The sequence below is a fragment of the Zonotrichia albicollis genome, chromosome 7 (assembly GCF_047830755.1).
Source record: "Zonotrichia albicollis isolate bZonAlb1 chromosome 7, bZonAlb1.hap1, whole genome shotgun sequence".
In the NCBI taxonomy this organism is placed as follows: domain Eukaryota; kingdom Metazoa; phylum Chordata; class Aves; order Passeriformes; family Passerellidae; genus Zonotrichia; species Zonotrichia albicollis.
Window position 1 is genome coordinate 24554387 of NC_133825.1, and position 13015 is coordinate 24567401.

Genomic DNA, 13015 nt, shown 5'->3' on the forward strand with positions numbered 1-13015 from the left:
GCAGGAGGCTGCTGAGACTTTCCATCCTCCGAATCAGAAGAGCCAGGCATGATTTAGTGGCTTTGAAGTTCTGCAAAACTGTTGTTACAGTGAGGCACTCGAGCTGTTCCTTGCCCAGCTGAAAGCAGGCAGCAAACACCTTGCACAGTCAGCAGTGCCAGGGAGGTGCTTTCTCTTGGCACGTGGAAAGAGAGGGAATTGTAGCTAAGTTGCCAAATTTGCAGAATATCTTTAAATAACAACAACAAAACTAATAAAGTTAGTTATTCTACTTCTACTAATAAAGACTGTTTTCCAGTTTTGAAGGAATTACTTTGAATTTTTTCTCCCCATTTTCCTCCAAGTCTCTGCATAATTAATTCACATGTTGCTGTTCTATTGACACCTTGTGTGACCTGCAGCAACACACCAATAAGAACTGAGGTATTGGTAGTAAATCTGAAGAAATTGTGTCCTTCGTTTTGTTGCTGTTTAGGAAAGTAAGCATTGAAAAGCTTTTCAAACTTTATGGATGGAGGAGAAAGGAAAAGTCCTTTCCTTTGTCACTTATAGGGTGTGCCATGCTTATATTGAGCTTCATGTTTCACACTATGCTACATACAAATAAAGTTCTTGGATGGGTCCTCAAAGGTGCCTTGTTGTTTGTTCTTTTTTGATTTTAAGTTATGTTATGTTGCCTCTTTATTCCAAAAATCAGCAGAAGCTTTTGGGGCTCACTGTGGTGGTGATTAAAGGTAATGATGGGAGCTAGAAAGTTCAAGTTCCTTTGGTTGTTTTCTTTGAATTCTACACATTCATTGTATGTTTTTAACCTTTTAATTATATTTTAAAAAAAGGTTGGAGGAAAGAAATCCCACCATATACCATGCCTGGAATTTATAAATATAATTACAAAACCTACAGATGCTGAGTGATGCAAATTAAATACTGCATCACATGTAGTTTTAATACTGCTAATGTCTGGATGCTCCCTATAGCAGAGATGCTAATGAAGGCTTAATTGGAGGTGTTTTTATCTTCACCCAATACAAGTTATCTTTTTCATATGCAATGATGTTGCAGTTTTATCATGTTTCATGTAGTAACAGTGAACTGTGGTTTTCAGTTTGTAAACAGCAGACAATTACCAGTTGGTTGGAGAATAAAGGACCCAAGACAACGGAGTCCAAAAGGTAAAAAGCACAACATAAACTTGTTCAGAAGGTGTGTTCTCTGAGGGGCCTGGTGGGAGCTGGGAGTGCAGGTTGCCAGTGCAGCTGGCTAAATGGAGGCAGCCCCAATTTCTGCTGCTTTCCTTGCCTTGGTGCATCCTCTTGAGTAATGAGCAGATACTTTCACTACAAACAGCTAACTAGTGCCCCTCCCATCCTCCCTAAACACCCAAGGCCAAACTTATTGCTGACATAGATTCCTGAAGCATGTCACTGTTTAGGTGAATAAATATATTTGCTGCTGCAAAGCAAAAGATGGGAACCTGGAGCAGGGAAAGGCAAAGTGGGAGTGTTGCTTCCAATGGAAGTACACTTGATCAATTTAGTTGTAGTACCAGACTATGTCTTTGATGAAGTGTTGCTTTCATTTTTGTTTGACATAGGGCACTATGTCAAACAAACTAGCAGTTGCATATTTGCACTGATAATCCTGTAATCAACTCACTGTTGTAAATTTACAGGCAAAAATCTGTTTTGGTTTGTCTCATTGGACTGCAAGTGTAGTTTAAACATGTGTAGTTTGGTTTAATTACAGCTAGAATTTATAGGTGCTCCAATGTACATTGAAGTTTTTTTTTTTAATGGAAGATGTTACAAATTTTTGCTACTGAATGATACTAGGTAAAGTTTGATATTTTCAACTAATGTGGTCTGTCAGGAGCAGGGATTGCACAGCTGCCTTAAAGTTGTACTCCAAAGAGCTTCGCTGTCTGCTGCAGAGGAATATCAGATTTTTTTTTTCTGTAGTTACAGTTGTAAATGTGCTGATTTATTTTTCTTTGGTGTTTGCTAATAAATAGAGACCCAAGTCCATAGCAGTGCTAAAAATAGTTGGGAGGACTTGTGATAGTGGTTAATACAGAAGTATGCAGGACTAATTGCAGGCATACAGGTTCCACTAAATCAAGTCAAGAGGATTCTTAAGGAGGAAATGAATTATTTTAATTTTTTAAAATTCTCTTTAGAGCATTGCTCTTCTATGCCCTTCTCCATCCTTGCTGACAGATTAGAGCCTTGGCAACTTTAAGAAGCAGATTTGTTGTGTAAACATTTCACGTGCTTTCTATTGCAGTTAACATCATAATTTTAGTTTAAGTTTGTCTTTGTGTTAGATTTAATTTCTCAAGTTGGCAGTAGATATTGTCAATACCTTTAAAGAGTAATTGAGATGGCAGCAGTATGAACTCTTGTTTTTGTTCATCAAAATTTGTAGGAATAAATGCATACATGGGAAGCTAAATTATGAAATAAAGCACTCAAAAATCCTTTTGTTTTCAAATAATCATCGTGTGGATGCGCTTCCAAGCTATCATCTCTGCTTATTCTGAGTGGTCATTTAGAAGAGGATCTGTTACCATTCATGGAGAAAGTTAATGCCTTCAGGAATCTATAGTCTATTAAAATGTCCAGAGGCTGAATTTAGGATGGTGTGGTAATTGTATCTTTTCTTAGTGAGTGTAAATGGGAAGCTGGGCAGTGACCAGGGTTCAGTGTGCTCAGTTTGCATTGGGAGTATACAGTAACAATACATGCAGGAGGAAATAGTGTTCAGAGTGGTGGATTCACCAAGAGTAGTCAGGGTTTTTTTTAATATCCATGTGTCCTCTAAGTAATTTTCTTTATCAATACAGTGACACATAAATTATGTGACACATAAAGTATGTAAATGCGAAATTAATTTCTGACATCTGGTCATGCAAAACTCAATTAATTTCCTTGTATTATCATTAGGAAATGTTTCTATCCTGCCCTGCCTTACACGAAGACAAATCAGGTTATTTTTTTTCTTAAAAACCTCCTGATTTAATGTAGCTTTTAATTTCTATTGGCAGTTTGAAATATATTTTACACTTGAGCTTTTGTATGGAGTTTTTTTAAAGTCATGGGCTGTTTATAAAAGTGAGGAAGTAATAGGAGACTTTGGACTGCTGCAGCCTATTCTTTGAGGAATTTGTAGCTCTGAGGGAATGGCCATAAAATCATTGATTTCCTTGCTCATTGTATTTAACGGATAAAAATAAAAGTTATGGAGGACTTTTTCACAACTTCTAGAGGTTTTTTTTTTATCTGGAGAAAATAGCTAAATAATAGCTTCATAATGTTTAGATTTGAAGATAAGGAAATGAATGACTGGAATAGATTCCTGATGTAAGCAGCTCAGGAATCATTTGATGGTCATTTGATCATCCTTTGGAGACTTTAAATGGAAATGGATTGCTAGTGAGCTACAGTCCTCAGTGCAGTAAAACCTGTTGCTCCTGGTTGTGTTCACTTACAGAGTAGAATGAATAAAAATCTGTGCTTTCTGTTTGTTTATTATTGTTCCTTTAAAAAATATGCTCAGAAATTTCATTTGGAAATAAGACATTGAATTCTCTTACTTCTTTTCCACAGCTTGCACAGCAAAATTAATAACAATACTGAAGCAAATCCTAAGATGACTTCTGTTAAAAAAGAGAACTTTTGTGAGAATGATGGGAAAAAGTTAGAGAATACTTGTCAGCAAAATAATGCAAAAATATCTGTGGAAGTTGATGCAAAGCAAGTAAATTTGCCTCAGACAGGCAGCATGTGTAGCTGGGAGGCTGAGGAAAAAGATGCAGTCTTAGATACAGATCCTGTGAAGGGGCTGCAGTCTGCAGAGCTCTTTAAAAATGCCAACATTGATCAGATGCACAAAACTGGCAAGCAGAGGGGCTCTGAAGAAAGCAGTGCCACTTGGACTCAGAGGAAGGTGTCAGCAGGCCGGGCTTCAAAAGCAGGAAATTCCAAACCTTCAAAAGACTTGGAGACAGATGGACAGGTGGCTTCATGCAATCCACAGAAGCTGAAGAGTTGCAATTCAGTCTGTTCAACGGGTGAGCAAGAGGAGGGGGATGTAGTTCCAGAAAGTCCACTTTCAGATGCTGGTTGTGATGCCTGTATATCTGATCTTGGAGGTCCTGGGAAACTGAGCAAATGTCAGAGCAGTTCAGGGGACTCACCTGCTTTTGAGAAAGAAAGTGAACCAGAGTCACCAATGGATGTGGACAATTCTAAAAATAGCTGCCATGGGTCAGAGGCTGATGAAGAAACAAGTCCCTTTCTGGATGAACGAGAGGAGATTAATATGTCAAAACCCATAAACAAATCTTTTAGAATTCAATATGGGGATGCTGAATTGGAGTCAAGGAAATCACGTTTTTCTGCCAAGGGCTGTGAAAGCTTTGAGGACGTAGATAATTCTGTTAAAGAGGACACTCTGCATACAAAGGCACCTGGGATCTCCTCTGTTCCATCATCAGAATGCAAAGGTGCAAAACAGGGTGTGAAGAGAGACTCCAAAATCACTTCTCACTTCATTAGGATACCGAAAGTTGAGGAGAAAAGGTAGTGTTTTGTCTGCCTCTTCATCTGTTTCTTTCGTGCTTGGAAATTTCCTCCTTGGTGATCGAGTTTCAGAGGCTATGTTGTATGAAGAGTTTTGCAAAATATATTTTAAGATACAAAGACAACTGATGTGAGATTGAAATAACTTATTTTTAATGGGGCTGTTTATGGGGTTTTTGAAGGATATGTTTGTCCAGTGCAATTCTTAGAATTCTTATTAGTTTGATCTTTCAAAAACAGTGAATCTGTTTTGTTGAACTGTCAATGCTATGATGCTTTAATTGATATAGACATGGGAAAATTCGTGTGTAGAGATGTTTGGGTTTTTTTGTTCATGTTTTTGGATTTGGGTAGGTTTTCTTGGTCTGTTTTGTTTGGCTCTATTCATAATTTGGGAGAGAGGACTGGTGATTACACTGCAGCAATGGGAACAGGAGCCCTGAGCATGACACGGGACTCTGCATGCCAGGTGTTGTGGAAAGGAAAAAGGATAATATCTGCTCCAAAGACCTTAGATTTCAGTGGGGAGAAAGTGAGTAAGTGTCTTAGGAGTGAACAGAAACAGAAGGACTCTGTATTTTGGTATAACATGCAATTCTTAAGTCCCTTCAAGTATAGCAAGAAAGTAATTTTGCACATCTTTACTGGAGCATGGTCCATGGATAAACAGATCCTGTTGGGAAGGAGCATGGCTCTGCAGAGGAATGCCATGCTTTGCTAACCCACTGCAGTTCTGGGAAGGGTTTTGTCAGCCTGTCGAGAAAAGATTTTTGGTAGAAATGAACTCGTGTGTCTTGGGGAGGGGAAGGGTGGTGGTGGTGGGAGTTCTCCCCAAGTAAAGCTTTGGCCTGAGGCTGCAGCAAAGGCTGGCAAATAAACTGACTGCCATCATTGTAACTCTGGGCTGGAAGTTTGTGTATTTTTCTATCAATTTTTTCAGTGGAGATAAAATGTTTCAATTCATTGTATTTTAACAGCAGGAAAGAAAAGTGTGAATTCAAACCCCAGAGGCCAGGAAGGAAGGTTGCTAAATACACACCACCTCCTCTGCCGAGCAACAAGAAATGGTTTGGAACCCCGATTGAGGAGATGAGGAGGATGCCGGCGTGTGGGGCCCGGCTGCCCCACCTGCGACCCTCGGCCACCCACACCGTCACCGTCAGGGTACAGTCAGGCATGCCTTGCCTTGATCCAGCCACACTCCTGCCCCGGTGTTCAGCAATGCATTGCTCCAGCCACACTCCCTGCCTCTAGTGTTCAGTAATGCATTGCCTTCAGCCACACTCCTGCCTCTAGTGTTGAGTAATGCATTGCTCCAGCCACACTCCTGCCTCTAGTGTTGAGTAATGCATTGCTCCAGCCACACTCCTGCCTCTAGTGTTGAGTAATGCATTGCTCCAGCCACACTCCTGCCTCTAGTGTTCAGTAATGCATTGCTCCAGCCACACTCCTGCCTCTAGTGCTCAGTCATGCATTGCTCCAGCCACACTCCTGCCCCTAGTGTTCAGCAATGCATGCCTTGCATTGCTCCAGCCACACTCTTGCCTCTAGTGCTCAGTCATGTGAAATGCCACCTGTCTTGCCACTCCTTGCAAGTGATTTCCTGAAAATTGGCTCTTCTGGTGCACAAAATTAGGATAATGAGATTCAAATGAAAAGCAGGATTTTGCTGCCTCTGTCTTGTTTGGGGCAAGTATTTTTGTTTTGTGGGGGGTTGTGAGTTCTTCCTTGACTGAGTTGTGAAGTTTGAGAATTTAGATATGTTTACAAGTAACGTTAGTACTTCCATCTTTTTCATGCTATGTTTTCATTTAAATGTAATTCTGGTTTGGGTTCAAGGCATACAAAAGGCTCAAGATAGTCAAGATATGGAAAAGACAAGGAATGAAGCAGAGTTTCTTGCTATTTTACCACTGCATTTTAAACCAAATCTGATAAGTTTTCCTTTAATCCTTTGGAGTAATATGCAATCCAATTATTGTTGAAACAAAATGTGACTAGGAGACTATGAGGTGATGGATAAATCCTGACCGAAAGAAAGGCACATTGAGTTTAAATACTTGTTCTGAGAGACTTGAGACTTAGTGCTGCTAGAGGGCTGAATAGCACATTAAGTCTTTAAGAATGTGCTCTTTTTTTTTTTTTTACTTTTCTGATATTCTCTGGAGTAAACTTGAGACATTGCTCTAGCTATAATGATTCCTCATCCCTTTCAGTGTTAGGTTAAAAATACTATTTCTGCATATAACTCTCACATCCACATTTTCGGAAAAATCCCTTCACCCAGGATTTTTTTCCTGGGAAGCAGAGAAGCCTCAGAGAAAAATGTAAACAAATATTATCTCATTTGCTTCTCCTGTGTTTTGCTCCTGTGGGAATGTGTTGGGAGATTGTTTACCCACAGGGAATTGTTTCATTGGATTCTGCTGTGAGTTGTTTTCACTCATTGGCCAATCAGAGCCAAGCTCTGTCAGGACTCTGGATAGAGTCACGAGTTTTCATTATTATCTTTTTAGCCTTCTGTGAGTATCCTTTCTGTGTTCTTCAGTATAGTTTAGTATAGCATTCTTTAATATAATATAGTATCATAAAATAATAAATTAACCTTCTGAGAACATGGAGTCAGATTCATCATTCCTCCCTGCCATGGGGCACCCCACTAATATGATATATAACTGTGGGTACATTTGTAACTACATTTTGAAAATACTTGGATGAAAATATGTAGATACTTAAATTGATGAATGAGGAAATCTTTAGCTGGTGATTGGAGATACAGTAAGTAATTGATTATATTGCTTTATTTGAGTGTGTTAAGGTGGTGTCCTTTTCAACAAGTGTAAGATTAACAGGTGGATTTTTTTCTGAGTAGCTATCATGTGATCAGTTTGTTGCTTTCCCCTTTCCAAAAAGGCTGGCTGTAGATGAGAGCTTTTTAAACTGTGTTTTTGCTTATTTTTTTTCTTCCACTTAAAAACTTGAAAGTAGAGTCTGATATTTTCCCCCCTGTCCTTTTGTGTTACAGGTAGATCTTCTGAGGGAAGGAGAGGTACCTAAACCTTTTCCAACTCACTACAAAGATCTGTGGGACAACAAGCATGTTAAAATGCCCTGCTCAGAACAAAATTTATACCCTGTAGAGGATGAGGTAAGATTAAGTATTTACAGTTGTGTGATCAAGTAAGTTTGTTTACACATAGATGAGTTTTCAGTTTACTGCATTTGCTCAATTGTCAGACTGACTATGGAATTAGAAAATCAAGTCTGAAAAACTGGATTTTGGGTCATGATGCTTCAGACAGAGCAGAAGACTTTTTTTTTTCCTGGTAATTATTTTACTTAGCCAATGATTTGATGATATATATATTTCTAAACTTATATGGAGTTTAAACTTGAACTCCTTATAAATAATATATTTATTTACTTACATATTTATACGTTATCTATTATGTGTGTGTGAAGCAATTTGCAATTTCAACACATGTGAATGAATTTGTAAGCACAGTTTGATTATAATACTCTGTCAGGTATTGCTGATAGTGAGGTGTATCTATTGTTGTTCTGCTAAAACAATTGCAGAGATTAGCCCTGTATGCTTTGTTGGTCTGGTATTTCTTTTCACTGCTTGAGACTTAAACGTACCCACTGAAGTACTTCAGACTAGGGTGAATGTAATCAGCAAATGTGTCCTGTAGTAAAAACTCTATAATGATTATTTATACTTGACTCAGAAACAAAGAATTCTTATAGCCTCTATTAAATACACTTAGTCTTTTCTCTTATCAATTTTACAAATGACAGTAAATGTGTCTTTATGTTTTGAATAATTTAATTTGACTTTGTTTTGGGCTTTTACTTTAAAGAATGGAGATAGAACGGCTGGAAGTCGATGGGAACTAATCCAAACTGCTTTACTTAACAAATTTACCTGCTCACATGATTTGAAGGTAAGCCTGTCAGTTTGAAATCAAGTCTATATACATATAAATACATTCAGGTTGTCTGTGTACTACCAGTGATTCTGGTTTGGTTCTATTCCTTTAATGACTTAGAAAAATAAATTATGAAAAATTCTCTGCTGTTCAAGGGATTTCTTAAGAATGAAGATTCTTAATGAGGACTAAGTGTTACCAGTGAATTTATTCAGATTATTTGAATGAATTGCCATTTTTAGGTCTACACAAAACTGTGTTTGTCCAGCAGTATATCCTGGTCTGTGGTAAACATAGCATGAGGGTTTTGAGTAGCCAGATGGTTGGGGATGCACAGGTGAGAGCTGCAAATAGTAACTCCTCGCATCAGTTCACTTCACTGAAATCACAGTTCAAGCTGCTGACAGAAATCTGTAGATTTTGGAGACTAATGGCTCTTGATAACTTTTACGGTTATGTTGGCACAAAGTCTTACAGTAACATGAATACTGATTTGGAGCAGCTTAGAGTTGCTATTATGTTTTTTTGGTGAAGAATAATGTAATTTAGGTTATGCCTGAAAGGCAGGGAAAGAGGAGGATGCTATAGATAAACTTTAAGTGAACAAACAGACCTTCCCCGGCAACTGAAGAAACTTCCCTTGATGATATTTTATTTGTTTTTTTTTTTTTTTTTTTTCTTGTGACTTTTTTAAGGGTGTTGTTGTTTTAAAGAGTCTATTTAATTTGCTGTGGTTCTGATTTTTTAAGTTCCTAAACTGGTACAACTTCTGCTATATTGCTTTTATACCTTAAATAACTTTTATTGGTACTGTTAAAAGAGCAAGCATGGGATGGGAAACATTTATGTTGTTTGTTGGGAGATGTGCCTTGTCTTATTTTGTGTTAGGAGAAAAAACCCCATAGACTGAAGCTTATTCATTGCTAAAGCCAAACCAGAGAGTTCAGTATCAAGGATTTTCTCTATATTAATAGAGCAAATTAAGTGTTCTGGATTTTGGTAGTCTCTGTGGAAGGTTTTAGCCACCAGATGGTGCTGCTCCTTCAAGAAGGAAATTTCCTAAAATGGTTTTTCTTCCATTAATAATTAGCTCTGTTTTGTTGTGCTTCTTCCTTAGGAGGCCATATTGAGGTACAATGTTGCTTATTCCAAGAAATGGGACTTCACAGCTCTTGCTGACTTCTGTGAGAAGGTAAAACAAGTTGATTTAAAATAGGAAGAAAAGTAATACGAAAGTGACTATTTTGCCTATATGTCTCAATGCTTTTAGCTTTATTTCCATTTTCAATAGTAAAAGTTTCCAGTTGTCAAATATCTAAGTGAGCAGCTATTTAGCTGGTAATTTCAGCTGAAACAATAATTATGTTAGAAACTGACTTAATTTTAAATTTTTACATGTAATTTGGTTTCTTCAGTAATGTCTAAGCTTCCTGAGGGTAAGGTGAGAAATGCCCTTTTCCTGGTTTATGACAACCAGATTTATTAAGAAATCATATTAATATTTCCAGTGTAATTTTTTTTGTTTTAAAAAGTGGTTTTTTTTTTTTTGTTTTTTTTTGTAAAACTTTAATATTTTATTGCAGTGGTGTTTGTATAGACTGTGCTTTGCTGGTATAGCAGGAAAATTTTGCTATTTGATGAGATGGAGAATTTAAACTGTAGTGCCTTTGAAAGACTGGGATGGGTTTTTCAAGTATTAGGTATTAATACTTTCATGGGGAGGATGGAAAAGGGAGATGAATAGTAGGTCTCAAATGCAAGTTGGACTAATATTAATGTACATCCTGACTGACACTTAGAAACTATGTTAATTAAAGCATAATGAAAGATTAAATGAGATGCAGTAGAAATTGTTGTATTTTTCTTCAATACTTCAGAAGTACTTCTAAAACACACATACTTGTTTTTGTGGGGGGGGCTTGCTAAGACAGTGGAAACTAAATTTGATTGGAAGTGAATTTTGTTTGTTATGTATGTGAATAGATGTTTGCTGAGGCCGTGTGATCAGAGGAGCTGTTCTGCTCTCTCTGTTGCCTGTCTTCATTGCTCTTTCACAGAATGAATTTTCATTTGCATGCAGCACAGTATTATTACTGCTGACAAAAGGCACCTATAAAAATCCCAGTGGTATCATACTTGCAAGCCATGAGAGCTGCTCTGCTCACCCATCTTGCAGATTTAGTGCTCCCCCCTCTCATCTCTGGGGTCCCTGACATGGCTCCATGGTAGAGGCTGTGGGCAGTCAGTGCCTGCTCCTATTGACTCTCCTGCTGAGCAAAATTAACTTGGCCTGTTGGGTAACTCGTGTGTTACTGAAGTATGCCTACTTGAATTAAAATGTTTTAAAGTATGAGTGCTGCTCAGTTAAAAATCTGACTCAGGAACAGAACAGATTTACATCATATTGCTACAAGCACAACTGAGCTTGTCCTGATGCGTTCACAGTGTGCATTTGGGATTTTGGAAACTCTGGGTGATTAGAGTCAGAGCTCATCAGCCAGAGAGTGTAAGTAATGTCAGCTGTCTCCAGAGGAGGGGGAACAATAGGGAAATAAACTGGGGATCAGGCATCCATCTTTCATGAGGATGAAAAGGAAATGTCTGTATCCTGGGAATGATGATTTATTTGTGTGGTTCTCAGATGAAGGGTGGAGATCTGTTTCATACACAGATTTTCAGCCGTGTTAAAAGAGTGTGCTGCAGTATTTTAAATAAGAAACAGTGAAGAGCTTGTGACAGAGTTGCCTCTTGTAGACCACAGGAGCAAAAGCAAGCCCTGGGTTGCTTTGTTGAATATATTGAGTTTACAGGACATGTGGAGGGGATAGATTTTGCAGAGAAATGCTTGAATTTTTCCATTATAAAGGGATGTGTGAACTTTCCAAGTTTTGTAAATAAACAAGGCATCTGCTTTCAAAGAATGCTTGCAGTCTAAGTGAGCAGCTCTTGTGTGAAAGTTGACATCCTCTGTGGAAATGACCTAAACATACTGGCTATAGTGAGCTGTAGTGCTTTTGTATTTATTGTGCTTGAGTTAATGATTAAGGGCTTACCACTAGCCTGTGTATTTTCTGGTTTATCCTTCGATTTTGAGGGTACAGAGGAGCTGTTTCAGGTTTACCCAGCCAAGGCTGAGCGGGTTGGTTAAAAGGAAAGCTGGTCTGAGTAATCAGCCCAAAGGGAGTGGCAGCAGCTCAACAGAAGGAGATGTGGTCACAAATATAGCTTAAAAGAAAAAGATTAAAACAGAGCCTGTGATTGTCAGGTATGTATTTATATTGTTGGGCACTATTGACTTCCAGTGCCTGCTTAACCAAGGATTTGTAGTGTGATTTAGAAGGGAGCTGTGTCTGTAAATCTAGTGATGTCTGTTTGGAGCATTATTCAGATATTACTTCAGTAGGTCTGTCTTTGGTTATAAAGTGCCTTTTGTTATTTTATCTTCTGCCTATGGGCACAGCTTATCTTATCTACTAATCTCTTAAATACTGTCGTACTGGGGTTCCTATTTTAGGTAGCTCCTTGCAAGTTATACTATCAAAATATGCTTTATTTTTAAACACTACTTTTAAGATTCAAGTCAATTTCCTTACAATTACAATAATTACCAGTTTATTTGGCTTAGGTTTATTTTCTCTTAGGATGAAAGCACTCTCAGCTTTCTTTACTAATAGGAAATAAATATCAAGTACGTGAGCCAATATTTTTTTTTGGGAACAACGCAGCCTGCAAGTTCTGCAGTTTGGTCAAAGTGTTGCCAGAAGAGGGAGCCCTCACACTTTCCAAAGGATTCTCTTGAATGTCAGTTAATGTGTGGAAGTATAATTCCTCTTTGTACAGTGAGGTAAATTGGGATACTTGGATTCCTTTCTGTTTCTTTTGACAATTTCATAGAACTTGTATATAGAACATAGAACTTGCTCATAGAACAGTGTATGTAAAGATCTTGGTGGCTGTTTACTTCAGACATCTGACTCTTTTGCTGTTCTCTTCAGAATTTCCACAGTGTTGTATTCATTTGTTTTGCCATCTGTCTGTTGATATTGGCATACATGCTTATAATTTCTTCAAATTATTACTTTGTGGATGAAAATTATTACCTCCAATATTTTTCTTTGTACGTGCAAAACTCTTGTCACTTGGAAGTCATCCTTACATCTGATTTCCCAGAACTTACCTAGAAGCCAGGAAAAGAGTAAGCAACAAGCAGAAAAGGAAATGTGAGGAAACCACTATGGATGGAGCTGTACTGGAACCCACAATGTGTTATAGATGAGCTTTATTTCTGGGAGTGATGATGGGCTGGGTATTAATTACATGCTTTTGCTCAACGGTGCTATGTACTGTGGTAGTTTTTATTTTTCTGTCTTCTGGATTTGCCATTCCACTTCCAGGCAAAGCCAAGTTCTTTTTCTTTTTCCCAAGTGCATGAAATAACAAGTGTGTTTAGGACACTCAGGAGTTATGCCTTAGACTAATCTGTGACAACAGCAACTTGATCTA

At 38.0% G+C, this 13015-nt stretch overlaps 1 protein-coding gene across 2 annotated transcripts in view; it reads left to right on the forward strand.

Moving 5' to 3' along the window:
- The window catches only part of PARG (poly(ADP-ribose) glycohydrolase), a 62012-nt gene that overhangs the window by 2142 nt on the left and 46855 nt on the right, over positions 1-13015 (forward strand). The window contains exons 2-7 of one of the 2 annotated variants that reach the window (XM_005481554.4): positions 1106-1172; positions 3606-4580; positions 5561-5744; positions 7606-7728; positions 8444-8527; positions 9630-9704. In XM_005481554.4, coding sequence (XP_005481611.2) covers positions 1106-1172; positions 3606-4580; positions 5561-5744; positions 7606-7728; positions 8444-8527; positions 9630-9704 — 1508 coding nt within the window. Of the gene's footprint in view, positions 1-1105; positions 1173-3605; positions 4581-5557; positions 5745-7605; positions 7729-8443; positions 8528-9629; positions 9705-13015 lie in introns of both variants that reach the window. The other variant, XM_014275558.3, reaches the window with a different exon arrangement.